The sequence below is a fragment of the Wolffia australiana genome, chromosome 8 (genome assembly GCF_029677425.1).
Source record: "Wolffia australiana isolate 7733 chromosome 8, ASM2967742v1".
NCBI lineage: Eukaryota > Viridiplantae > Streptophyta > Magnoliopsida > Alismatales > Araceae > Wolffia > Wolffia australiana.
In genome coordinates, this window is record NC_135842.1 from 9,882,527 (window position 1) to 9,907,843 (window position 25,317).

Consider the following 25,317-nt stretch of genomic DNA (forward strand, 5'->3'; position numbering starts at 1 on the left):
TCAATATCACTCCTATAAAGCATGGTATTCCATTACTTCATCATACCCTTAGAATGAGTATCATCCTTGAGGATTAACATTAGAATATTCATAGCAGCACAAACTAAACCATCACATTTAATTAAAAATACCACGCTAAAATTTCAATGACACAACCATGAACATATGCCTCAGTTCCACAGGGAAAACAATGATGTTTCTAACAAAAACGAACCAACTAATCAATTCAATATCATTAAAAATGATTATACATTGAATACATCATGTATCAGATTTCATACTAATGTCCTTGTTTTGTTCATCAAAATGTTTTAATATCAAGATCAAAAGAAGCATAAATATTTATTGCTTTAACATGTTTATCAGTTCAAAACAATTTACTTCATAGAATTGGGCTTTGTCGTTTAATACATGTAAACAAAATCAACTAAACAGTAGTAGTGACTTATAAATCAGTAGATTGATTAAACCACCAAGTACAGACTCGCATTTCTTAAACCAAACCACCCAACTACAGTCTGATGTTGTGATATTCTTGATTTAATAAAAAAATTCAGGATTTAAATATAAACATATGTGTATTTTGTGATTGTTGTAGACATCAATGATTTAAAGTAAACTAACAGAAACTAGCCAAAAAGTTCTTATTACCCCTTCTTTAAATTTTTCCTTTCAATAGTGGCGAGCTTCACTTTAGGCCAGCGAAGAATAACACCTCTCGAGATCCCTCGAAAATCCCTCTCTTCCTTGATAAAAACTCCAAGATTATTATCATGGACTAGCTATAAATTTGTACCACTATCTCTGCTCTTTCAATCATTCAATTCTACTATTTCATCCCAGTCATGATATAAACCAAGTTAAAGAGCTTCATGCTTCTCACAAAGTGGGGCTAGTTTCACTTTTATCAGATTAAAAGACAGACAGATGCACAAAAGAGATCTACAAATGCGATGCGCCTAATTCTTCTTTCAGGGCATGATGAGAAGGAAGCTTTTGGAAGAAATTAACCCTCACCGAGGTTGATGAATTACCCTCCGAGCTCCAGACCGAGGCCCGAGAGCCCGAGATGGCTTCTCCCATGGTTTCCTGGTCTGACTGAACTCCGTGCTCTTTGCAGATCTCGAGTTCGGGTTCCTGGTAGAGTTCCCCAACCCCAAATCCAAACCTGCAATAACCAAACCCGAGTTAAATTAAAAGAAAACTCCTCAAGAAACCCATCACTTAAGGTTTTGCACGTATCAACGTGACTGGCATGTGATGTTAATACCCATATTGACTTTTGGTATCTTCAACATCGATGACATTGTCAACCACCAAAGAAAGGCAAAGTCAATGCAATGATGACGATTGACACCTGCCTTGGACTATGTCCACTTATATTGACCTTGGCACGACATTGATGTGACATTGACAATGTCATCAACCATCGATGTGAACATCAAACACCCTTGAACCTGTTAACTCATCGTCAACACAAACCATCAACAAGGGTCGATGGCATTGACGTGACATTGATGATGTCATCAACCATCAATGCGAACATCAAACACCCTTGAGCCGCTCAACTCATTGTCAACACCATCCGTCAACGTGTCCATGACATTGCTGTTGACTCATCGTCAACGCAAACCATCGACAAGGGTCGATGGCATTGACCTGACATTGATGATGTCATCAACCATCAATGCGAACATCAAACACCCTTGAGCCGGTCAACTCATCGTCAACACCATTCATCAACGTGTCCATGACATTGCCGTTGACGGGTGCAAAACCTTACAATAACTAATATATTATGGAACTATGAACAGAAAAAATCAGCCACTTGCCAGGATTGAAGTCATGGGTAAGCTTTTGGTGAAGAGATTCTTCTCCATCTTCTTCAAGGATGCCGAGGTCTAAGGTATCAGGCAGCAGATTTGCTAAGTCATTATCCTCTTCAGAAAATTGATAGCTGTTGTCTGAGAAATCTTCCAGTTTCTGGTGCTCATGGAACCAGTAGTCTCTGAACCACGAGGTGGTCTTCACCAACTCCCACCATTCAGGGGAGAAGTCCTCAACTTGCTGGAATGCAGCGGGTACAAAGAGAGGGGCATTTGGGTTCAGCGTAGACTTGATTCTTCCAGAAGTTATAGCCATTGTGTGATCCTTTTCTTCTCTGGGATCGAAAACAAGATCAAGGAAGTCAGGAGATGAACTCAGAGTGTGATCATAGCCATATTAGTTGATAAACACAAAGCTAACAGTATTGATAAGCTCTTCTAAGCGTTAATGAGAATCATATCTCAGCATTAAGAAATATTTTTCTTTGTTAGTCGATTTCACAATATTGAATTAAGTAGGGAGGTATCATAACAGCTCAGTTTGGAAAAATAAACCGATATTAGATCGAGCGAGAAGAAGGATACCACTGGTATACATCACTAATTGAGAAGGCATAAATTCAACATTAAATTATTTGGATAAGAAATGGAGAATTCCAGGTTCAAAGTTAAATGAGTAATATTGTTCCAGAAAAAGTTAAAAAGGGAAATACTTACGTGGTCTCAATTTTGGATTAAAATAGCGGATTATTAAAAAAAGATGATAAACGATTAAAATATTGTCAAAGAGGATAGGAGTTGGAAAAATATTATCAGCAATCAGCAAGGACAAGACGAGGAACCACCAATGACAGGCCGAGACAAGCCATAAAAACACCACTCACTCCCGACAAAAGAAATTAAAAAACTCATAACTTCGAAGAATGACGAAATAGTGAGAAAGATGAGGCAGCAGACGGGAATTTCAAATATTCAGTTCGTCAACGCCTCTTCCGTGGCTCGAGGAGGCCAGAAATTCACCTCAACGGATGCGCATGGTCGATGAAAAACATTAAATCAGCTCTAAGAACAAAAAGGCGAGAGAAATCACCAGATCTATCCCCCCCCCCAGAAAACCACACGAAATTATCCGGAAGGCATCCCAAACCGTCCGTCGGCAGCAAGAACGAATTCAAACTACAACGATATAAATCCCGACGAGAACACCCAAAAATAATCAGAAAAAAACGCGGATTACTCTCAAAATTAAAAAAGTCAGCCGAAATCAACCGGAATCTATTTCCATCTCGTTTATCCTGAGTCCCAAATCCATCAACAGACAGGATAATAACAAAAACCGGCAAAAAATCCATCGAAACCGATAAATCGCCGCGAAAATTCACCAATAATTGTACTAAAAAGGATGAAATCGACAGCATAATTGAAGAAGGCGTAGATAGGTAGCACAGCACGCCTTACCTTTGTTCTCTAAACCGTCGAAAAAAGCTTCGTTCTTCGAGCAAGGTCACTCGTATTTATAGTGCAGCTTTGTAGAAGAGGTGAGGCTAGTCAAAGAAACAGCCCGCGCGGCTCAACCATCCGATGTCGATCTGACGGTCGAAAAGTTTCCAGAAAGTTGAGTTGACCCGTCGCCGCCCCGGGTTAATTTGGTGGGGTCCACGCGGTTGTTGTCGGCGTTGACCGGATATTTCAGGGAGGGGAGATGGGCCGTGGAGTCCAGGCCCATATACTATGGGATATAGTTGCCAATATTGACCTAGAGAGAGAAAGAAGATAGTGTGAAAGTGATAGAGAGAGAAGGTGGTGTGAGGGTGAAAGAGAGAGAGAGATGATGATGATGTGAGGGTCTTACAGAGAGATGATGGTGTGAGAGTGTTAGAGAGAGAGAGACGATGGTGTGGGGGTGTTAGAGAGAGAGACGATGGTGTGGGGTTGTTAGAGAGAGAGATGATAGTGTGAGGGCGAAAGAGAGAGAGATGATGGTGTGAGAGTGTTAGAGAGAGAGACGATGGTGTGGGGGTGTTAGAGAGAGAGACGATGGTGTGGGGGTGTTAGCGAGAGAGATGATAGTGTGAGGGTGAAAGAGAGAAAGATGATGGTGTGAGGGAGAAAGAGAGAGAGATGATGGCGTGAGAGTGTTAGGGAGAGAGATGATGGTGTGAGGGAGTTAGAGAGATATGATGATGTGAGAGTGTTAGAGAGAGGGAGACATAATGGTGTGCGAGTGTTAGAGAGGAAGACGATGGTGTGGGGGTGTTAGAGAGAGATGATGGTGTGAGGGAGTTGGAGAGAGAGATGATGGTGTAAGGGAGTTAGAGAGAGATGATGGTATGAGGGTGTTAGAGAGAGAGAGATATGATGGAGTGAGGGTGATAGCAAGAGATGATGGTGTGAGGGTGATAGAGAGAGATGATGGTGTGAGGGTGATACAAAGAGATGATGGTGTGAGGGTGATAGATAGAGAGAGATGATATTGTGAGGGTGATAGATAGAGAGAGATGATGGCGTGAGGATGTTAGAGATAGAGAGAGAATATCGTGCGAGGGTGATAGAGAGAGAGATGTTGGTGTGAAGGTGATAGGGAGAGAGGCATATAATATAGAAAGAGAGGGTGGACTAGAGAAATTAAATTAAGTCATTAAAATTGCCACTTGCAACTAGAAAAATATAAAACATATAAAACCAATTATTTATTTTCAGTGCTTAGAGATCAATTTAAAGCATCTGTTGAAGATTGTGGCCCACTGGATTAGATGTTGATATTTTCCAGGTTGACACTCCACCATTGGATCATCAAGATTAAGATTAGATTAGATTATTTTTTGAATGCTCGAATGGCTGATTTGTCTGACTCTGCATAAAATGTGTGAAGGTAATTTTTGTATGTTTCACGTTAGTTAATAAAAATTAGGTAAGATCACGAAATATTCCTTTCAACTTTACTAAACCTCTTCATAAATTCAATGGAAGATGGTGTGAGGGTGATGGGAAGATGGAGAATATAGAACGAGAAGGATAGAGGGGGGAATATAAAAAGTAAATATGATAAGATTATTTTTCACAATTAAATTTGTGAAATATTCCTTCCAGCTTATTAAAAATTCCACATAAATTCAGTACCATGCAAATTTATCCCCACCAATTCTCAAAAAACTTTCATTCTACGAGAAATGGTTTCCTTCAAAAAAGTTTCGATAAATGAGTTTCAAATAAATTTTGGCTTAAAATGTTTCTCAACCAATATATTTTAACCAAGATATTTTACTGGTCCAAGGACAATCGAGGTCAGTTGGAGGTTCGACATTTTTGAGACTCGACACTTACGCTTGACATTTTTTGAGATTTAAATACTCAAAATTTAATGTTAAAATTGGGTTTGACCAATTGACCATTTCCTTCAAAGATCACATATTTTTTAAGTAAGATAAAATAACTTCAATTCATCCATTTGTTTCGTACTTTCACATTCAGATGCTTTACATACAAGTCGAGCATATGATTATCAGGTGTTGTTTTGTCGACCAAGTTTTGATCAATCACAAATAGGTGTCCATTAAAGATCAATGTCTCTGCATTTATGTTCAATTTAATCAATTATTACTAGTTCAATATTGATACAAACTAAAAACTCATTTATGTGGTGGAAAATATAGAGTAGAATACTAATGACATTATAAAACCAATAATTGAATCACATTGGACTGATCAATGCCTTAATTGAGGGATATTTACTGGTGCATGAGTCCAGCCTTTGAACACATCCATGCCATTGGCCAATTTAAAATATTTTGTATGTTATCGTACACAATGTACAACAATTTCAGCCTAATTGGTTCATTGTATTATTTTCATTACAGTGAAAAAATATTTCATGAACTAATTGGTTCATTGTATTATTTCTACATTTTTGCTGCAATTTTACATGATTTAGAAACTAAATATCGTATAAAGAAGCTACATTATATCATATTTATTTTGGCATTAAGTCATTTATGATCCCTACCTCTATATGTATCCACATGATGACTGCAATGTTGTACCTCTTCTTCTTCTTCTTCTCCAATTCTATTTAAAACTTTATAGATCCCCTCATCATCAAGGCACTCTAGTGAGATAAGCAAATTGAGTTGAACAGAAGACGGGGGTAGGAGGTGGAGGTATGCCTGGCACGGGCACCTAGAATGGATGTCCCTCACTTTTATACTTATTTAAGACGCGGTTAAGTATATCCACCAAATTCTTTTAATCTTATGTGTGTGACCCCTTAAGCCCATGTATCATTATATTTAATAACTTTTCGTGGGCCGATATCAGTTATTGAGTAACCTCATTTATTAACTATATTGATTATAAAATAATTAATCAGTAATATATTTAACCCAATAAATAAGTTAAAGTTATCAGCCTGTGGAGTGCCAAGTTAAATCATGAAATCTAGAAGATAGATAATAGTGATAGAACTATTTTATGAAACATTTCCCTTTTTTGGTTACACCCTACTTTGTGTCGGGTCCCCAATATATAATAGTGATACATCTTTATCACCTTATAACCATACATGCTCAAACTGTCGTTGTGTCTCAGGTTAACAAATCACTTGTATGACTGTGGAATGAATCAAAATGATTGAAATTGAGGTATAATACCATTTAAGGATTCATACTACACAATTGATTTAACTCTTTCTCTAAAGCACACCCATGTCTAATTTTATTCATAATTATATTTCCATAAATACTCTTACAGTTTATTCCTCTATCTCTCTCTGTGAGACTTTATGAATCTCTCTCGGATTCTCTTTTTCTATCCTGGTTTATTTTAGTCTCTCTCTTTCTCATTCTGTCTATCACTTTTTGCCGCTGTCTCTCGTAACATTTACATTATTGCAGAACACTTCCATTCTACTTTTTTATAAATATTCTCCAAGTGTTTGATAACTTGAGACATGCTCGCCTGATATTAATAGTCACAATATAATAATTTTGTCGTATTTGATAGAATTATTGACCTGTAAGTACATAAATAAATTTTCACTCTTGTGTAGCAAAAAATACAGTTTATATTTATAGTTTCCTTTTATGTGAGCAAGAAACTTATTAATATGTCCTTGCTGAGGAACCAGAACAACTCAAAGTTGCCAATGTCTTTTCACAACTAGTCTAAAGTACATATCCTTCCACATCAATTATCGTGAGGAGAGAGACAGTACCTTCCACTAGCTTAAGTATTTTTGTGGGTATGGGGCATTAAGCCCACTATGTAGAAATTTCAACCCATTGGTCATACATGTTATGGATAACCATCAATCCAAGCACTAAGATTGGCCAGTAGAAAGTAATCACGTGCTCACATTGATGCCTTGATGTTGGATTTCGTCTGTTTTTCATAATAGTAGAAAGTAAGCATCACGGGTAACACGGCCCGAGCATTGGCAACACCAAGGGCTCATAATCCCAGATGACATGCAATGTGGGTGATGACGACCATAAGAGATTTGGACTCCAGAATGTGGCGATGTGACATCTAGGGGAGCATTATTAACAACTTATCACCTTATCATGCCCCATCTAATAAATTATTGATGGCACAGCCTGGTCTAATCATAATGCTTTAAACTTTTATGGGCACGATGATCCAAAGTGACTCTAATAAAAGACATAACCATATTGTTCGATCTAGTCATATGTGTTGATTTCCATAGTCGTTAACTGAAATAGTTGAGTTGTAGAGTCCTGATTAATCTGAAACTAAGACTGGTTTTGCAAAAAAATAACTAAAATGTAATTGCAATGATATTTTAAAAATGAAATTATAATGACCGATTTAAGACTTCCTCAAGAGATATATGTTGAGTTGTTCAAGCGTCCAATCTCTATACATATTTGTGTGATCCCATATCCCGACATGTCTAATCTCCTCCGCCATTTTGATGATGCCCATTGTCAATCTGTCATCATCGTTACACCATTACAATTGCATCAGGAATTGAGGGGAGCGCCTAAAGAATGGAGAAGAGGGATGGACGCCTAAAGAATTATTTCCTTGGCGATTTTAATCCAGGCCTTCTCTTATTTATACTGTGATGGGAGACCATCCGCAACCGGAAGCGTCAAGTCAACCCGCGCCAGCATGTCAGCAACCACGTCGCGAAGCTCGAGCCGACGAGAAGAACCCAGAGTTCAAGTACACGGCGTGACGAGAAGGTGTCCCCATTTCTATTTTCCTTGCGTTTTCTGAACTTTTTCGTTGTGTTTTTGTTTGGGGAGGGCCTCTGTGTTTTGGCCCTTCCGTCGTACTCCGAACTGCCCTGTACGGCCCGATTAGGGGGTTTTACCTAATTACGGGCCTCCCCTAGGGTCCCCTCTCTCCCACTATAAAAGGAGAAGAGAAGCCCTAGAATGAGGAGAATTTTCTGAAGTTGATTGAGTGTTTTAGTTGCTAGAATGGAGTCCCCTTGAAGGAGAAGAGAAGAGGACGCCCGCCGCCATCGCTTGCAGGTCACCATCGTTGCCCTCGTCTGCCATCACCGTCGCCCGTTCAGACCCCTCCTACCGTATCCTGCTGTGTTCGTTGCCACGACACCGTCGCTGTCCACGTCCGCCCACCACCGTCGCCCGTTCAGACCGCCCGTTGCCGCTCACCGTCGCCAATAACTGTTGCCGGTCGTCTGACACCGGCCGCCCGCTGCTGACCGACGCCTGAACCGGGTTCCCCGGCCAACCAATCGCCAGTCATCTGCCCGGCCAGCCGGTTCATCCTGACGCCCGAGCGAGGCCTCCGCCAGGCTGCCAGCCCCGCCCGCTCGACCTCCGCCCGCGGGCTGCCGGAGCGCCGGCCCCTCGTGCACTCCCACCTGCCCTGTGCTCCCTCTTCAGCACCGTCGGACGCCTCGGCCGCCGCCGCCCGATAGCGCTGCTGCCCAGTGCGCCCGCCCACCTCCGGCCGCTGGTCGCACCCGCTCGATGCCCACTTCGGCGCCGCCGCGCGCCTCGGTTGCTGATGTCGCTACCAGCGCGCCCGCCCTTCGTGCACGCTCGGGGGCCCTCCTGCCGCCGACGGTCCTGCTCGGGGGGCGCCTCGCCAATCACTTTCCCGGACGCCCACTGCCGGATCCTCCGTCCCAGCCCTCCCGACGATCGTCCCAGCTCGTCCCCAGTCTCTCCGTGCCGGCCTGCTCCGTCCAACAAGACGACTTCGACCACCGCGACTACCGGACTCTCATCCGCAGGTCACGCTGCTAACCCATCTCGCGCGTCATTAGTTCTTGCAATAATTTACTCGCGAGCTCTACCTTCGGACCTTGCCCTCATCTTTTCCGTATACCGGGTTCCCGGATAGAAGCTCCTCTTGTTTTCCCTGCCCACCTCCTCGTTTCTGGGATAGGTAGTTGGATCGAGGATGCCCTCCACCACGGCGTCCATCGATCGATCTATCGGGTTATTGGGAGTCGGATCGTACGTGACGCGTACGGGAATCCTTCCAAGGCGCCGCTCTATTTGACTATCGCTGTACTTCTCGTTGTTTTCTGCATAAACGTGCAACCACATTCCTCGTCAAACTGTGTGTTGTTCTTCTCCGCCCTGTGTTGCAACGCGCGCCGTCGATCCCGGCCGTACGTGTTGCATCATACTGAATGGTAAATTTTCATAAAATCCCATAACTTTAAGTATAACACTATCAATGTCTAAAATACAAATTGTGCACGAGCCTCTAGGCCAGTGGATTAGTCTATTCAATGCCCCTAATTTTCCAATAACCTTTTCCAGTAAACATAATTAATTATCTGTATTTTCATACATATTAATTATTGTGGTTCAATTTATCTAATTTGTATGTTAAACTGTCCACCAGTGGGGTGCCAATATTATACTTTAGAATATGCAAAGGAGTATAAGAGAAAGATACTCAAATAAAAATAAAGAAAGCGAGAATAATGAGAGAATGTTAAAATGAGAGATTGAGATGTAAGTGAACAGTGAGATAGTGGAATAAGGACAAAGTGAGAGAGTCGACGAGTGGCAGAGGAACAGGAGAGTTCCTAAATCACCACCTTATTTTTTTCTTACCTCTCTCTCTTCCTCCCCCCCCCCCTCCCCCCAACAAAAGACTTATAGCACAGGAAAGATAGTGAGAGGGAAGAATGGGATACTAAGAGTTATAGAGGGAAGAAGAGGTATATTTTCCTCAATTTATCAAACATAATAATAATAATAAAGAATTTTCATTATTCAGTGGTTTTGGCGAGTATCAAGAGCAGATTGAACGTTCAGCTGACCCTAAAATGTTGATCGTCAGTCTGGTTTGATCTGATGTAACTGAACCACTGTTAGATCATGGCCTTCTCTACTTCCAAGTGTGGTTGTAATGCTGAGGAGATGACTTGATAGAGAAAGCCCTATGAGGGCCAATTTGACTCCACTTATAGTGAGTACAATTAGTACTGATCAACAATTCGTAGACAATCCGCACATTGGAAAAAAAAGTCATGATGGTCCCTTAAAATAAAATAGAAATGGTGATAAAATCACATATCATGGAATTGAGTCCAATATCTATTTGGCTAATTGAGTAAGTTGTCGTGAAGTGCAATAGTATCCAACCTCTAAAAACATCCATGTAGTCTCACCGCAGTATATACTATTGATCTTCGACTTTTTATCCACCATAATTGATTCAAGAAGGATCACATGTCATTCTTGTCACACCAAGAAAGTAGGGCATCAACTTAGAGAAGGGAGAAGAATGAGGGGCAGCCGCGGAAGTTTTTCATCTCTAATTTTATTTGGAGATTTATCTTATTTATAATTAATATAAATTTTCATGAAACCCCTATACTCCAAGTATATCTCACGACATTTGCTAAATATTTTGCGTGTCTCCCTTCAGACTCATATGCTAAAATAGTTAAGAACTCCAATGCCTGATTAACCCATATTTTCTAACACGATTAATTAATTACATCAACACGTATAATATTTAATCATATCTCAATTTAATCAATCGATAGGCTGCGTTACCAGAATCTTGGATGTCAGGCTACACATTGTGCTCTAAAAAGTACGAATGAGTTTATCTGTCTTACGAGTGGCCCTCCTAAGACGACTAAAGGTATGATCAACTATTAAAACCTACTTGATCGTCCAATTTAGTATCAAGTAATTGGGAATTATTAGAGTATTACTTTGTTGATATTTATACTTCCTTGGCCAGGACTTCAGTGTATCATCTTCCTTTAGCTATCTCCAATTATCTAGAGGGCAGGCAATCCCAAGATCACTGCATGAATTTTCTGTGTTTTCTTCATCCAAGAAAAGACTGCTTGATATCTGCTAGTTAGGAACTCGTAGATCATAGTTAGAACCCAACCATCTGTTCACAATATGTCATTGATGTCTCAGGACTAAGGGCAACTCGCACAAGTGTGACATGGATAGATATATTGACAAACATACATGATTTTGTTGATGATTTCATATGTAAAAATTGAATGAACTATTTCCATTAAGAGGAACCACTATTCATCCTTTATGTATTCACACTAATGGCTATGTGGGTGACTAAATAATGATGTTCTTTTTGAATATGTTGATATCCTTCTCAAATACCATACGAACATGAATATTTAAAATGCAATATTAAATTTAAGTAATCTCCATTTTATGACCTCACCATAATTTTTATAAGCATCACCCAAATATTTATCAATAAATATTAAACATGATACAACACATGAAATTATATTTCATGACATAAGTATCCCACCTAGAGGACAACATTCATTTTTAGAGAACAAGCTTATCACTTTATTGCGATTCTAGAAATATATAGAGCTAGTGGATTTGCCTAAGGATCTGCAATATAGTTAGTTGGTGAAACTTTTTCTGTCGTAACATATGCTTCAACATAAATCTATCTAACCAGGTGCAAGTGGAGACGAAGAATAAGCCGAAGAAGACGATGAAGGAGGAGAAAAAATAGGACAAATGAGATGGAGAAGAAGCTGAATAATGAGGAGATGGAGATGAAGACCACGAAGAAGTCGAATGAGGGAACACGAAGGAGGAAGGAAACAAACATGAAAGAGACGAAAATGAAGGCGGAAATAGAGGAGGAGACAAAGATGGAGGAGGGGGAGACGAAGATGAAGGAGGGGGATACAAAGGGGAGGAGGAGGAGACGAAGGTGAAGGAGGAGATGTAGAAGGAGGGGATGGAGAAGAAGAAGAGGGAAGAGGAGGAGAAAGAGAGGAAGAAGCTAGATAAGAAATAAGATACACATAAGGAAGAGGAGACGAGGAGGAAAAGAATGAAGACACCTCTTTTGCCACTCCCACGTGTTGCATGTTGCTTGCCACTCACATCTGCCTCACATCAACACTTGCATGCCACACAGCTCCACTCTCATGCAGATTTTCCGCCAATACGAGTTGACATACCACATACTGAATTCGTATCATCATGCATATGAATTAAATAACTTAACAACGCTTAATAGTATTATCACAAATAATAAAATAAATTATTCAATATTTAATATGAAAAATCAAGCATTACCAAAAAATCCAATATACAATACCAATATTTTCGTCCAACCTCGTAATCAAGACAAAAAATTATATCATATATTAGTACTGCATCGACAATATCATACATTATCGTTCAATATCCCATACTAATATATTTAGACATCAGTTACATGTTTACATATTAATATATTAGTAACAATATGATAAATTACTTGCATTAGAAAATACAATAACCAAAACTGATATTTCAATTGGATGTCATATATTAGAAAATCCAATAACCAAACCTGATATTGTAATCCAACCCCATAATCAAGATGGGTACCTGATAACACCCTAAATTTGGTCTTTATTTCATGCTATTAGCACAATTTTATGCATTTAAAGAGCTTAAAATGGGGTTGTTATCATATATTTACATAAATTTAATGTTTCCAAGTGATTTCTGATTTTTCCCTAACTTTCTGTTAATTTTATGAATTTCTGAGATTTATTTGAGCTTGAAATAATTATTTTTAAATGAAAATGGCAGGTTTAAATTTTAATTTCGAGCTTAATTATTATGGGGATGAAATAATGAATTTTCTAGAATTTTACGGAATTTTCTAGGATTTTTTAGGATTTTTCTGAGATTTATTTGAAGAAGAAATACATTTTTTAAGAAAAAAGATATATTTATAAGAAAAAAAGAGTATTAACATTATTTTCGAACTTTGAGGGCCTTTTTGTAAAGTTTTGTTGCAATGATACCCTCAAAACAGCTCTCAGTCGTGGTTGCAGGTGTAAAGATATGATTCAAAATGTTATGGGATTTTATTGCAATTATTTAATATATTTTTAATATTTTTAGTAGAAACCAAAGGAGAGAGAGTGCGTCAGGGGCATATACACAATTACTTTTGGGCTGCTTCCAGCAGCAATTCCAAGATTTTTAAGGACTTTTCTGCAAAAAGGAGAATTCAAACTGTGCTAGCCAATGAGAGAGCGACACATCATGGCGTGTTAAAAAACAAAATGAATAAACAGATCAATTTAAATCCAATGGATTAAATTGGTTTAAAATTGATTTACTAATAACTTTTGATCCTGAAGTCCGATTGAGATGATTTTTTATGGATCTGTTCGTCTTGATCCTCTCTTTCTATCTGTATGGTTGATCATTGAGATCCAGCCTACACTGATAGATAAATATTAATTACTAAACGGGGGTAAAATGGTGATTTTTACCATGTAACCTAAGTATAAAAGCTAAATTTTGAGAGGGGGAGCTCATTCTTGATGGTGCTCTATCACTGCTGCAAGACAGAGAGGAGCTCCAGCTTGGATCAACCTATTTGGTACTTTTTCCTTCATTGTATTTGAATTTTTTGGTGTATTTTGGATGTTGTTAGTTTAATCTCGTAATCGCTCTTCTTAATTTCGGTCTGAACTTCTAAATCGCTTGGCTTGAGCGGCATGTACAAGCCGTGACTAGGATTGAGAGGAGAAATTGAGAGATTTACCTGGCTATTCAAGTGCATTTCAAGAAAACTATAAAAAAACATAAAAGGGTTAACTTTCTAGGAGATTGAATTTCCCATTCCATTATTCAATAGAGTAGTTGTTCCTGAATTATCAAATCTACAGAATCAACCAAAACACATCTAAATATTCTTCTTAATCTCTCTAATTGACTTCTTTGATCCTTTCAATTGGATCAATTAATTCAATTTAGAGCCCCTTATTTCTTCTACTTCTCTCATCTATTCTACCCCCCCTTTCCAAATTTCTCATCTAATTAGGGTGATTTAATCTGTGTTGAAGATTAAACTAACCCCAATTAGGTTCAAATTATTCAAGGAAAATATCAATTGGATTCCTTACTAGATTCCCTTGGACGATACTCGTACTTATCACTACACATCTTAAGTAGAGTTTTTATAAATTTTATTGTATAAGCTAAAATTGACAACGACAAGGGTTTAAAATTGCATAAATTTACCCCTATTTTTGGCTTATCAGTACCGTATTAACAATATCAGACAATATCAGACATTGGTAAATTCAGATTTCGCAGTTCCCATATCCGTTATCCAGTACTAGATACATCGCGACATCGCCATATAGTTTAGGAATAATCAGCAGATATCAACAGGGAAAACTGAATATTACTATTTACTCTACCAACAAAATTTGAAGATTATTTATTAGCCACGATATCGGGGCTAAAAACTAGATTCCCAACATCTTAGCTTAAAAAATCTATATTTACACCCACAGAGTAAGTATCTTATGGTGCACTCAACTTTGATCAATCCCCTTCTCGATGATAATTAATATAACAAACATGAGGCTGATTTGCCATGATTTGGACCCAACTATTTGGGCCGCTGAGCCAGTAACACCAGAAAGCTAAATAACCGCCTTGTTTCAATCTTATAGTTCCGGATCGTCCGGGAGTGGATGGACGGGACGGGACGAAGATCATCCAGGGATTCGTCCGTTGAAAAAAAAATTATACACATCTCGACTTTGCCAGTTTCGTCCAGTCCAGAGAAAAACCGTCCCGTCAATCGTCCCAGACAAAAAAAAATCACTTTTAAAATTTTAATGTACTTAGCCAAGTTTTTAGGGAAATATGGAGGAGACAGGAGGCAGAGGGACATAAGTATAATTACTTTTGGGCGGCTTCAGTTTGCGCACGCAAAAAAAAGCAGGGACTTTGATGGAAGAACGTCAAGGAATTGATTAAGAGATGCCATGTGGCAAGATCTCAACTGTGGGAAGCAAATCCGACAGATTTTCGTCTATCCCTTACGGTCCATCGGCAGAAACCTCCGGACGGGATGGTTTTTTTGTCATACGACAGGAAAACTATCCCGTCCGTGCGTCCAGGGACAAATTTCCGTCCTGGCTTTCATCCGATCTCGTGGGCGGAATGGTTTTTCGTCCGACGATAGGAAAACCGTCCCACCCGTTTGTCCCGGGATGAATTTCCGTCCTGGTTTTCGTCCTAGGAAAACCATCCCGTCTGTTCGTCCCGCGACGAATTTCCGTCCCCGGTTTTCCTCCAATCTATCGGACGCGAGTGATAGGGATTGCCCAACGTCATCCGTCACGTCACGCGTCACCGTGAGGGACTTGTGACGGATGACGTGACGGTGACGGTGACGAATCAGATGAGCCGTGACGGTGACGTATTGCCCGTGACGGTGACGCAGATGGGGACGGGACGGTTTTTTTCGTCCGGGACGAATTTCCGTCCTGTGACGTCCCGGTTATTTCGTACCGTCCCGTCCCTTCACTATAATTTTATTCACTCTATCAAGCTCTTTGCCTTAAACCCTCGTCGCCGCCATGGCCGCCGAAGAGCTCAACGCGACGCCATAGCCGAGCTGCGAAGGTCCGTCGGAGCTGCCATTGCCGCCATGGCCGCAGCTTCAAGAGGTCTTATGACCCGTCTCCGATCCATAGTCGCGCCGCTGCCGAGCTCTTCGATCCAGAGAAGTTTCTACGGCGCCGAAGCCCTCCTTCAGCCCGAGAACGCTCGAGAAGAGGGCGGAACGGTGCTACGAACTAGGGTTATGCCCGCCACTTCGAAGAGGACCGGCGCCATCGCCATCAAGTGCGGGATGACCGCGCTGTGGAACAAGTGGGGCGAGAGGGTGCCGATCACTGTGCTCTGGTTGGACGATAACATCGTTTCTCAGGTCAAGACTTTGGAGAATGAAGGGATCACCGCTCTGCAGGTGATCTTGAGCTCTCTCCGGTGCCTTTCGTGATTAGGGTGTTCTTAGAGTTAAATCTGATTTAGTTTTAAATTGGTTTTTTTGGTTTAATTTATTGGCTTATGCGCGGATGATGTTCTGTAGAATTAGTTTTGGGGTATTTTATTTTAGTTTCTGGTGTTTCTGAAACAGCATTATAGATTTGTTGATTGCAATTTTTATAATCAGTTTTGAGTAAGTCTAATCTAGTTTCTGGCTGTGGAAGTTGCGTTGTAGATTTCACTGCATATGCGTGGTTTCGTATTTCATGATATCAGGTCGAGATTAATTCAGTTTGGTTTCTGGAAGTTATGCAATTACGCTGTTTACTGCGTTATAAATTGCGTCACAGATGCGCGGATCGTATTTTTTGATATCAGTTTGAGTTTAGTTTGGCTTAGCTTCTGCAAGTTATGAAATCACACTGTAAATTTCATTGTAAATTGCGTGGATCGTACCGTATAAGTTTGGTTGAACTTTGTTTTAGTTTAGTCTCGGGAATTTTAAAATTACATTGTAAATTTTACCATAAATTGATTTCGGCTGCATGGATCTTACTTTATGGGCATTTTGATGTGATGTTTATAGTTTCTAGATACCCATCTGTCATTGAAAAATGGAATATTATCAGCGATCTTCATTTAATAATACTATTTGGCGTAGTCTTTTGTATTTCATGTTGATGTAGCGCGTAGCAGTCTGAACTTGGTGCGGTAATCTGAATAAAAAACTCTTACTGAGGTAATTTTTGATGGACTATTGCATTGTGGACTAATGATTCGTGGTCTATGAGCTTTTCATGAGATGTCACGAGTTCTTAGGCGCCGATTAAACATTGAAATACAGAAGATAGTATGTGATCTTCATCTCGTGATTCCATCGGGCCTAGTAACTCATAGATCGTATGAATCCATGTAATTCAAACTTGTTACAGTATTCTGAAATGAATAAATATTTTGAGATGATTTTGAGCGATTTTTTATCGTCATGGGACTAGTCAGATCGGAGCTGGGCAGAAGAAGCCGAAGCATTTGACAAAACCAGAGATGGGTCACTTCAGAGCACAGGGTGTTCCTCTGAAGAGAAAGCTGAAGGAATTTCCTGTCACAGAGGATGCTCTTCTCCCTGTAGGAACCCCCATCACAGTTCGGCATTTTGTTCCTGGCCAATACGTTGACGTCATTGGAATTACGAAAGGAAAGGGTTTTCAGGTATCCTAGTCTCTTGGTTTATTTAATTTTTTCTGACAGTTTAGCTGCTTTAACTGAAATTTTTAGAAATAATGATGAGAGTATTCTAGAAGCTGCGTTTTCTCATGTCAGCTCCTTCTGCAAGGCGTATTGTTGAGTACTCATCAACGTTATCTGGCTTTGTTGACGATGGAGATGACGTTGACGAATGTTGATGGGGTATCTCAGATTGTTGATGCTGTCTGCAAATGTCAGCATCAACTTAGTGATAATCTAGTCATAAATATGTCTTCCGGTGGCTTTATCATTAAATGTCTGCACCGCAAGTTAACAATGACATCTACGTTAAGAAAATTTTAAACTATCGACGGTTGACATTGCTGTAATGTTGACGGTGGTTAACGATGGCAGCAGCAACTATCGACTTTCCGTAAACATCGTCAATGTCACTTGTCAATTTCCTCTGGTTTGACGCTAATCGGTTGCAAACCATTAAACTGAACTGTAAATCACCAGAAACACTGGAATTTAAACCCGCAATTCAAACACCTATTGTAGATTGCTACCACCCTGAACCCTAATCTCAAAACACTCAATTATGGAGCAGAGTGAAAATATCTCTGAGACAACTTTTCACCAGCTCTTAATCTATGATTCGAAACCCTTAATCTGGAAGCTTATATACCTTTTGAAACACACTTAAGATTTATCTCGACGCAGTAATGTTTCCTTTAAAAATATTCGTCGTTCATTGTGTGATAGGGTGGTATGAAAAGATGGGGCTTCTCCGGAATGCCAGCCTCTCATGGAGCATCTCTGTCCCACAGAAGTATTGGGTCTACTGGTCAGAGAGATGCCCCGGGCAGGGTAAGTCAATTTCTTTTTGCTCATTCCTCGTATCTTTCTCATCATTTTAGGCTGTCCTTTATATGCAGTTTTTCTCATGATGTTTTTTAGCTATTTATTTCGGTGATATTTAATAGGAATTAACGAACTCTGCTCTAACTTGTATTCTTAATTTTATCAAAGGAGAACAACAGAGAGGATAGATTGGTGAGGAAAGTAATACAGGGGATAATGTTTCCAAAATGGCCAATAGTGGGCCTACGTGGACCCATATCCCTCTTTTATTATCAGGTTTCTCGGAATTAAGAATCTTCCATCTTTTTATTCCCCCAACATCCTTAACCATAGACCTTGATCCCTAATCCTAATCCAAAATCTAGTTCCTGTAAATCCGAAAAACCTGAACCATCTTTAAACGACAAATTCTAAACCCTAAAGCCTAAAACCCCTTAAATCCTAAAATTTAAATCCTAATCCACTGACCACTAAACTATATTTAATGTGTAAATGACCAGATATTAGATAAGCTATGCGTCCATGCTACCCTGATTTCACATGCTCAAAATTTGAGCAAAAATTGGGAGTTTGGCGGTTTGGTTGTTGACTTCATTACTTTGCCATGAAAATCGTCTTCTCAATATCGATTTGAGAATTTTGAGTCATTAATCGGCGCTGGGGTTTATCTTTCATAAGAAATAAATCACCTGCGATATTCGCGCCTTTCACAGGTTTTCAAGGGGAAGAAGATGCCTGGCAGGATGGGTGGAAAGCAAAGAACGGTGAAGAATGTGTGGGTTTACAGAATAGATCCAGCTAGGAATCTGATGTGGGTCAAAGGCCAGGTGTGTTTTCTCTCTCTCTCACTCAACTTAGTTTTATAAATATCTAATTAGGGTTGGGAGATTGGGATGATTTCGTCCACATGTCATCGTGATCTTTGATGCCCAACTGAGATCGGCAGACAATGATGAACTCATCATCATCATAATTATCTCATCCCCAAATCTCAGCGTTATCATCCAATTATTGGTTTGGACGAGTGATGATGATAAATCATCTTCATCCTCTGAATGAGAATACACTATCTTATTTTAATTTTTTTACTTATTCATTTTTAATTTGTTCTATTTAATTACCTAATATGTATTATATTAGGTTCCTGGGGCAGAAGGCAACTTCGTTTTCATAAAGGATGCGGTATACAAGAAGCCAGACAACACCCTGCTTCCATTTCCAACGTTCTTTTCTCCAGAAGGAGAAGAATCATCTGAATTGGAGCCTTTGGTTGCCGATCTCGGAGATATCGACCCTTTCTTGGCGGCGGATTGATCATATATGACTTAGAAGTATGTCTCTCTCAAACCATACCCATTCTTCTTTATGTTGCATTCAAAAGTATGCCTCAGAAACTTATGTCTGGGAGCTGCTTGTTTATTTGAGAGAGGTGGGAGAAGGGATATGATTGTGCTATTAAAATGAGTCAAGGGTTGGAAACATCTTGGGTGCTTAAATAAAATAAGAAACAATTTTGATGATGCTGCAGGCCTGTACTGCCACTGTATCAACTATGTTTTTCAACTCATTCTCAATCTATCCATGGGCAGTTCTTCCCTTTCTTTTAAGTTTTTCTGAATTTGAGAAAGACCTACACCAGGATCTCTATCATGGATATTGTTACTTGATAGATACTATATGGAGCTTTGGAATGATACTGGTATGGATTACACAGATGATAATAGTAGTATAATTACTTAATATTTACAGATTATGATTCATTACACTTCAGCTTCGCAACTTCTCGGAGTGAAGCTATCGTCATAGGTTGAAATTAGTGACTCATCTGGTGTCATCTGTCTGACTAATCAATAGGATTTATTACTATTAGCAATTTTCAAGAAGATTGACTCATTAAGTGGCTTATTAAAGTTACTACCTCATCCAGTAATATATTATTAGTTCAGTGCAGTTCTGCTGTGATTTCTCATGACAAAGCTGAAGTGCATTATTAATGTTAATGTCAGCTTTTGAGTTTAACTTGTAGCATAATGCATTAAAATTAGTAGATTTCAAAATATTGACTTGTAAAGTGGTACATTATAACACTGAATTTATTAGCTCATTATACTTCAACATTGTGATTTCTCATAATACAGCTCATGAAATATATCAAAGTTATTTAAGTATAGTATAAGAATTAGTAAGGTATAAAACATACTGAATCACCTTTGTTAAGTTGTAAATCACATAATAAAACATACTTAATAAAACATATTCAAAGCTTCTGATGAAATGAGGTGAAGAGCTTAAATGATTGAACTCCTCAAGGCAAAAAATATGAAAAAAGTTTGGATTCTGGGGAGACCAGACGAGTGTACTTATGCATAACATGGATTTTATTTATGGAATTCAAAAATGTTAGATAATAAGGGAAATAGTTAAGTTGTTAGATGCACTCATTATCCATTTAATCTTGGCAGGGCAGGTGGTCTCATTTTTGTAAGAGATGGGAAAAAAGGGAATACCTAAGAATTACAAGAATTACAAGCTGTAAGCAAGATCATGTCAGTATAATGGGATGGGAATAAAGTTAAATAGTAATAAATAGCTTTACAATATCTGACTAACCCTTATTGCTGAGTTCACCCTCTATCCATCATATCTTCAATTCCTTGTGCCATGCTCAAGAGATCAGTTCTCTCTACATCATTATGTCTACATACAAGGTTATGCATCGCAAATATGAAAATCATATTTTTATACATATCAAAGTTGCAATGAATTATCAAATATATAATATAAAAACAAAGATAAAATTACAATCAGGTACAAGATAAATAAATCAGATGAAAAACATCAAAAACATGCCCATGCATTTAGTAGAAATAATCAAGCATAAAATAGAATAAAATCAAAAATAGCTTTGCTATCTCAACAATTATCGCATAAATACCGTATGGACATGTAGCAAAAGAATTATCATGCATTAGCACAATGATCTTGACAGAAAAATCAAAATCAAAATTTTTTGCAAATCAGAATCGCTTTGAACAGCAACTTAGGAAGAAGGGAGATCATTAAATTAAAATATAAAAGCCTAGCACATAATTAAGTAGATCTGAGAATTAGAACAGCAAGGGAGAAGAGGGCGTTAGAAATTTGGGAGAGCCAGGGAAGAGGCAGTGCAAGAGAAGGGCAGCAAGAAATACACTTGTTGATGAACTCTTCTCCTGCTCTGCCTCATCCCTGACTACATTTTCTTCCTTGCCTTTGGAAAAGATACCCATCTTTAATTCATCATCTTTGCAAAAAAAAACCCAAAAAAACCAAAAAAACAAACTAAAGTCATCCTCTTAGCTGGCTGAATTGTTCTTCCACGCTTGGAAGAGCTTTTGCACCTCTCTTAATTTATACTATCTTGAAGGTGTCTTCCAACTGGGAAAAAACCAACATTGCATAAAAGCCCAGAAACTATTTCTTCTTACAATACTTGGTTGGTAATGGCCTTACCTGAACATGGCGGAATCTCCTCGTATGATAGATTATTGTGAAAAGGTGCTTGTTTTGTAAGGAGTTGATAGCCAAGTTGGTGCAAATACGTTTATATTATATGTTGGGTAGAAATGTAGGTAATTATTTTGCTTGTATTTGCGTTGTACTCAGTGCGCAGAACAAGTACAAGTACAATTTGGTCAACATTCTTTAGAACAGTAGAACGAGTACTACAACAAGTACATATTTATCCTCCAGATCACTTTGTAGTAGTTATTATGAAGCGATAGTTAAATGTCAAATTGATGATGTTGGCTCAGGAAAGTGACACGTGTCTTATTCTCATTGGGCAAGGTGCTTTTCCAGATTGATAAATTTGCTTCAAATAGGAGATGTGTGTAAGAGGGGATGAGAAAAAGAGAAACAGTAAAAGGGAACTTGTGGATCGTTGAAAATAAAGGCAAGAGAACTGATGGAGAGAGAGAGATATATAGATAGAATAATATATAGATAGATAGGTAGAGATAGACATATAGAGATAGATAGAGAGAGATATAGACAGATAGAGATAGATAGAAAGAGAGAGATAGACAGACAGACAGATAGATAGATAGATAGATAGATAGAGATAGACAGACAGACAGATAGATAGATAGATAGATCGAGAGATAGATAGAAATAGATAGATAGATATATGCAGATAGACAGATAGATAGATAGATAGATAGAGACATAGCTAGATAGATAGAGAGATAGATAGATAAAGAGAGAGATAAATAGATAGAGATAGAGATATATAGATAGAGATAGATAAATATAGTTAAATTAGATAGAGAGAGATGGATAGAGAGATTTAGATATATCGATAGATAGATAGAGATATAGATAGATAGAGATAGATATATAGAGATAGCTATATAGAGATAGAGATATATAGAGATAGAGATAGAGATATATTGATAGAGAGCTATAGACACAGATAGAGAGAGATAGATATAGATAGATAGAGAGATATAGATAGAGAGAGATATATAGATACAGAGAGAGATAGAGGGAGAGATATATAGATACAGAGAGAGATAGATAGAGATAGATAGATAGAGAGAGATAGATATATGGAGAGTGATAGATAGAGATATATATAAATAGATAGAGAGATATATAGAGAGAATGATAGATAGAGCGAGATAGAGATAGAGAGATATACTCACAAGTAGATAGATAGAGATAGATAGAGATATATAGATATAGAGAGAGATAGATAAATAGAGATAGAGATATATTGATACAGAGAGAGAGAGAGATTGAGAGATAGATAGATAGAGAGAGAGGGAGAGAGATAGAAAGAAATGAATTAAGATTTATAAATAGAAAGCTAAATAAATTTAACTGTGCTTGAATTTTACTCCATGTGAGTATGTTTCAATGTATGCCAGTATTTTTCTACATGGAAATATACTCACGCGAAGCAAAATTCAATGTACTTACATGCACAACCAATTTTATTTAGCTTTCTATCCGTACCCCTTAATTCATTTCTTTCTATCTGTCACACACACACACTCTCTCTCTCTCTTCATCACTATACATGTTTACGTATTTCAGGTCAAAATATATTGATGCAAAAAATCGTCAGCCAAATTGTGGATTTATGATTGTATTCCTAGTTTGACCAAGTCTTGGTGTTTCTTGGTTGCAACATCACCAAGTTATTGACTTAGTATTATGAGTCTAGTATAAAATCTCAATCCCCATTATCCCAACGTAACAAACTATTTTCATAGTTGTCTGAATATCATTTTAGTACAACTCTTTAAATTTCTGGCTCATTAATTGGAACTACATTTTGTGGAAGCATAAAATAGTCATGAATCATGGGTTGGTAACATCTTGACATAGTTACCCATTTGATTAAATAACTTTGCCATCTAAGCATGAAAAATTCAACGTGAAAATTGTCTTTGGCCTCCTATCAATTAGGAATTCATCTACAATTCGACCAGATGACATGGAAATCATTAGTTTACACCAGAAAGATATCTGGGGTGACTAATCAACAATTCAGTACCATGTTAACCATAAATGGGTGAGATAACTATTGAAGATATTTATTAATTAAATACAATGATTCGTGTATTACAGTGCAATACTTTATGCCTTAGTTTGACTGAAACCAATATCATCTCTTCCTTCATTTTCCTTGGATGAAATATGTTGAATATATGAGGAGATAATATTAGATCATCATAATTACGTAGAAAACCTTATCCAGAAACATAAAGGAAAATTAATCACCAGTAGAAGTTTATGGTGGAAAACTAACAACCATTAGAAGTTTATTTTTTAGAAGTAAGAAGTAATTGCATTATGAAAAAAATAAAAAAAGGTGAAATGGCTCTTTGGGTATACCCAAAAGGCTAAATTTTAGCACTTTGGGCTAGATTAATATAATCAAGAACTATATCCAAGAAATTTCCAACGTTAATTAAGATATGCCCCTCAAGAAGTAAAACAATGATATCGAATGACTCTATTAACAATTTAGAACTTCATTTTTTATGTTTGATATTCAAAGTTTAATTGTAAGAGTCTAATATTCATTTGAAAATCAAGAACTTTTATGCATATTCATGTGTAAATTAAAATATATTTAGACCTGAAATATTTATGTGACTCATTTTGTAAATCTCAATTGTCACAGTCTGATATATGGTAGAAATAAAGCTAAAAAATATGTGAGATTTGATAGGATAAAAACTCTGGGCCTTAGAGGTTTGTGTTGTATCCTATGGGGTCTGAGATAGTTAGAAGAGGAAGACTTTCTTTAAAAAATCCAGATCATATTTTACCATTGAGTGGTTTAAAGACTACCGAAATAAGTATAAAATAACCTAAGAAAGTTGATAATAAGATTAAGCTCCTAATTCATCTATCACCTCCTATTCTTAGATGCATATAAAAAATTAGGTTAACGAATTGAAAATACCCCTGTTAGTGGCTTGGTCACCCCCACGGATACCAATAAACCATTGAAGCCATCCAAACATAAAAGGGTGTGCATTGGAAGAAAATATTTAAGGATTTTGTGTTGGTTCTTGGCAAAGGGGATGACACATATTACATGATTGAATTGGTTTCTTAAAATAAAATTTGATATAATTTTTTAAACCCACCTAGTCCTGAACATATATGTGGTCAATGATCTAATTGCACATCCCATATCTCGTTCAATATTGATCGATATAATATAATTGATTATATTTCTCAATGATTACTTAGCTTTATGAATGTGATTCTTATAAATGAAGTCCATGAATACATGCAATGAAAAGTGAATTATGATGACATCATAATACGATGATTACTTATCTTTATGAATTTTCTTGTGTTCTAAATATTATAAATATTTATATTCTAAGGATACTCAAGAGGGACATCAAAATAGTAAGAAAGAATTGCATTGTATAGTCTCACTCATTGGACGAGTATGGTAGATCCCATATCAACAAGTGTAGAGTTAGAAAGGATATATAGTCAGTACCCTTTAGGGAAATAATTCATTAAATTAATCCATATGAATCCCTGAATGATATTATAGTAACATCAATCAAGTTGATTCATATCATGGTAGTGTAAATGGTCGTTACACGTGATACACTAAAGATACCTTGTTAATGGATGGTTTTATTTTGTCT

The 25,317-nt window shown here is 37.9% G+C and overlaps 2 protein-coding genes across 2 annotated transcripts; one reads left to right on the forward strand and one right to left on the reverse strand.

The window, feature by feature from the left end:
• Window positions 1-851: 851 nt before the first annotated feature.
• On the reverse strand, window positions 852-3,367 carry LOC144706812 (protein EARLY RESPONSIVE TO DEHYDRATION 15-like). Its single transcript, XM_078579871.1, has 3 exons — window positions 3,285-3,367; window positions 1,833-2,161; window positions 852-1,168 (listed from the first exon to the last, which is right to left on the reverse strand). Exons 2-3 carry the CDS (start codon window positions 2,140-2,142, stop codon window positions 1,014-1,016), a joined length of 465 nt encoding a protein of 154 aa, XP_078435997.1. The 5' UTR covers window positions 2,143-2,161; window positions 3,285-3,367; the 3' UTR covers window positions 852-1,013.
• A 12,169-nt stretch (window positions 3,368-15,536) lies between these two features.
• On the forward strand, window positions 15,537-19,668 carry RPL3P (ribosomal protein L3 plastid). Its single transcript, XM_078579675.1, has 5 exons — window positions 15,537-16,079; window positions 17,099-17,308; window positions 18,050-18,154; window positions 18,862-18,975; window positions 19,289-19,668. The coding sequence occupies exons 1-5, from the start codon at window positions 15,552-15,554 to the stop codon at window positions 19,460-19,462; spliced, it is 1,131 nt and encodes a 376-aa protein (XP_078435801.1). The 5' UTR covers window positions 15,537-15,551; the 3' UTR covers window positions 19,463-19,668.
• Window positions 19,669-25,317: the final 5,649 nt, after the last annotated feature.

Coding starts and splice junctions, on each gene's coding strand:
- LOC144706812 (XM_078579871.1), bottom strand. CDS start 2,142: ATGGCTATAACTTCTGGAAGAATCAAGTCTACGCTGAACCCAAATGCC. Junction 1,169..1,832: donor TACCCATGACTTCAATCCTG/GCAAGTGGCTGA, acceptor TGGTTATTGCAG/GTTTGGATTTGGGGTTGGGG.
- RPL3P (XM_078579675.1), top strand. CDS start 15,552: ATGGGGACGGGACGGTTTTTTTCGTCCGGGACGAATTTCCGTCCTGTG. Junction 16,080..17,098: donor AAGGGATCACCGCTCTGCAG/GTGATCTTGAGC, acceptor GGGACTAGTCAG/ATCGGAGCTGGGCAGAAGAA. Junction 17,309..18,049: donor CGAAAGGAAAGGGTTTTCAG/GTATCCTAGTCT, acceptor ATTGTGTGATAG/GGTGGTATGAAAAGATGGGG.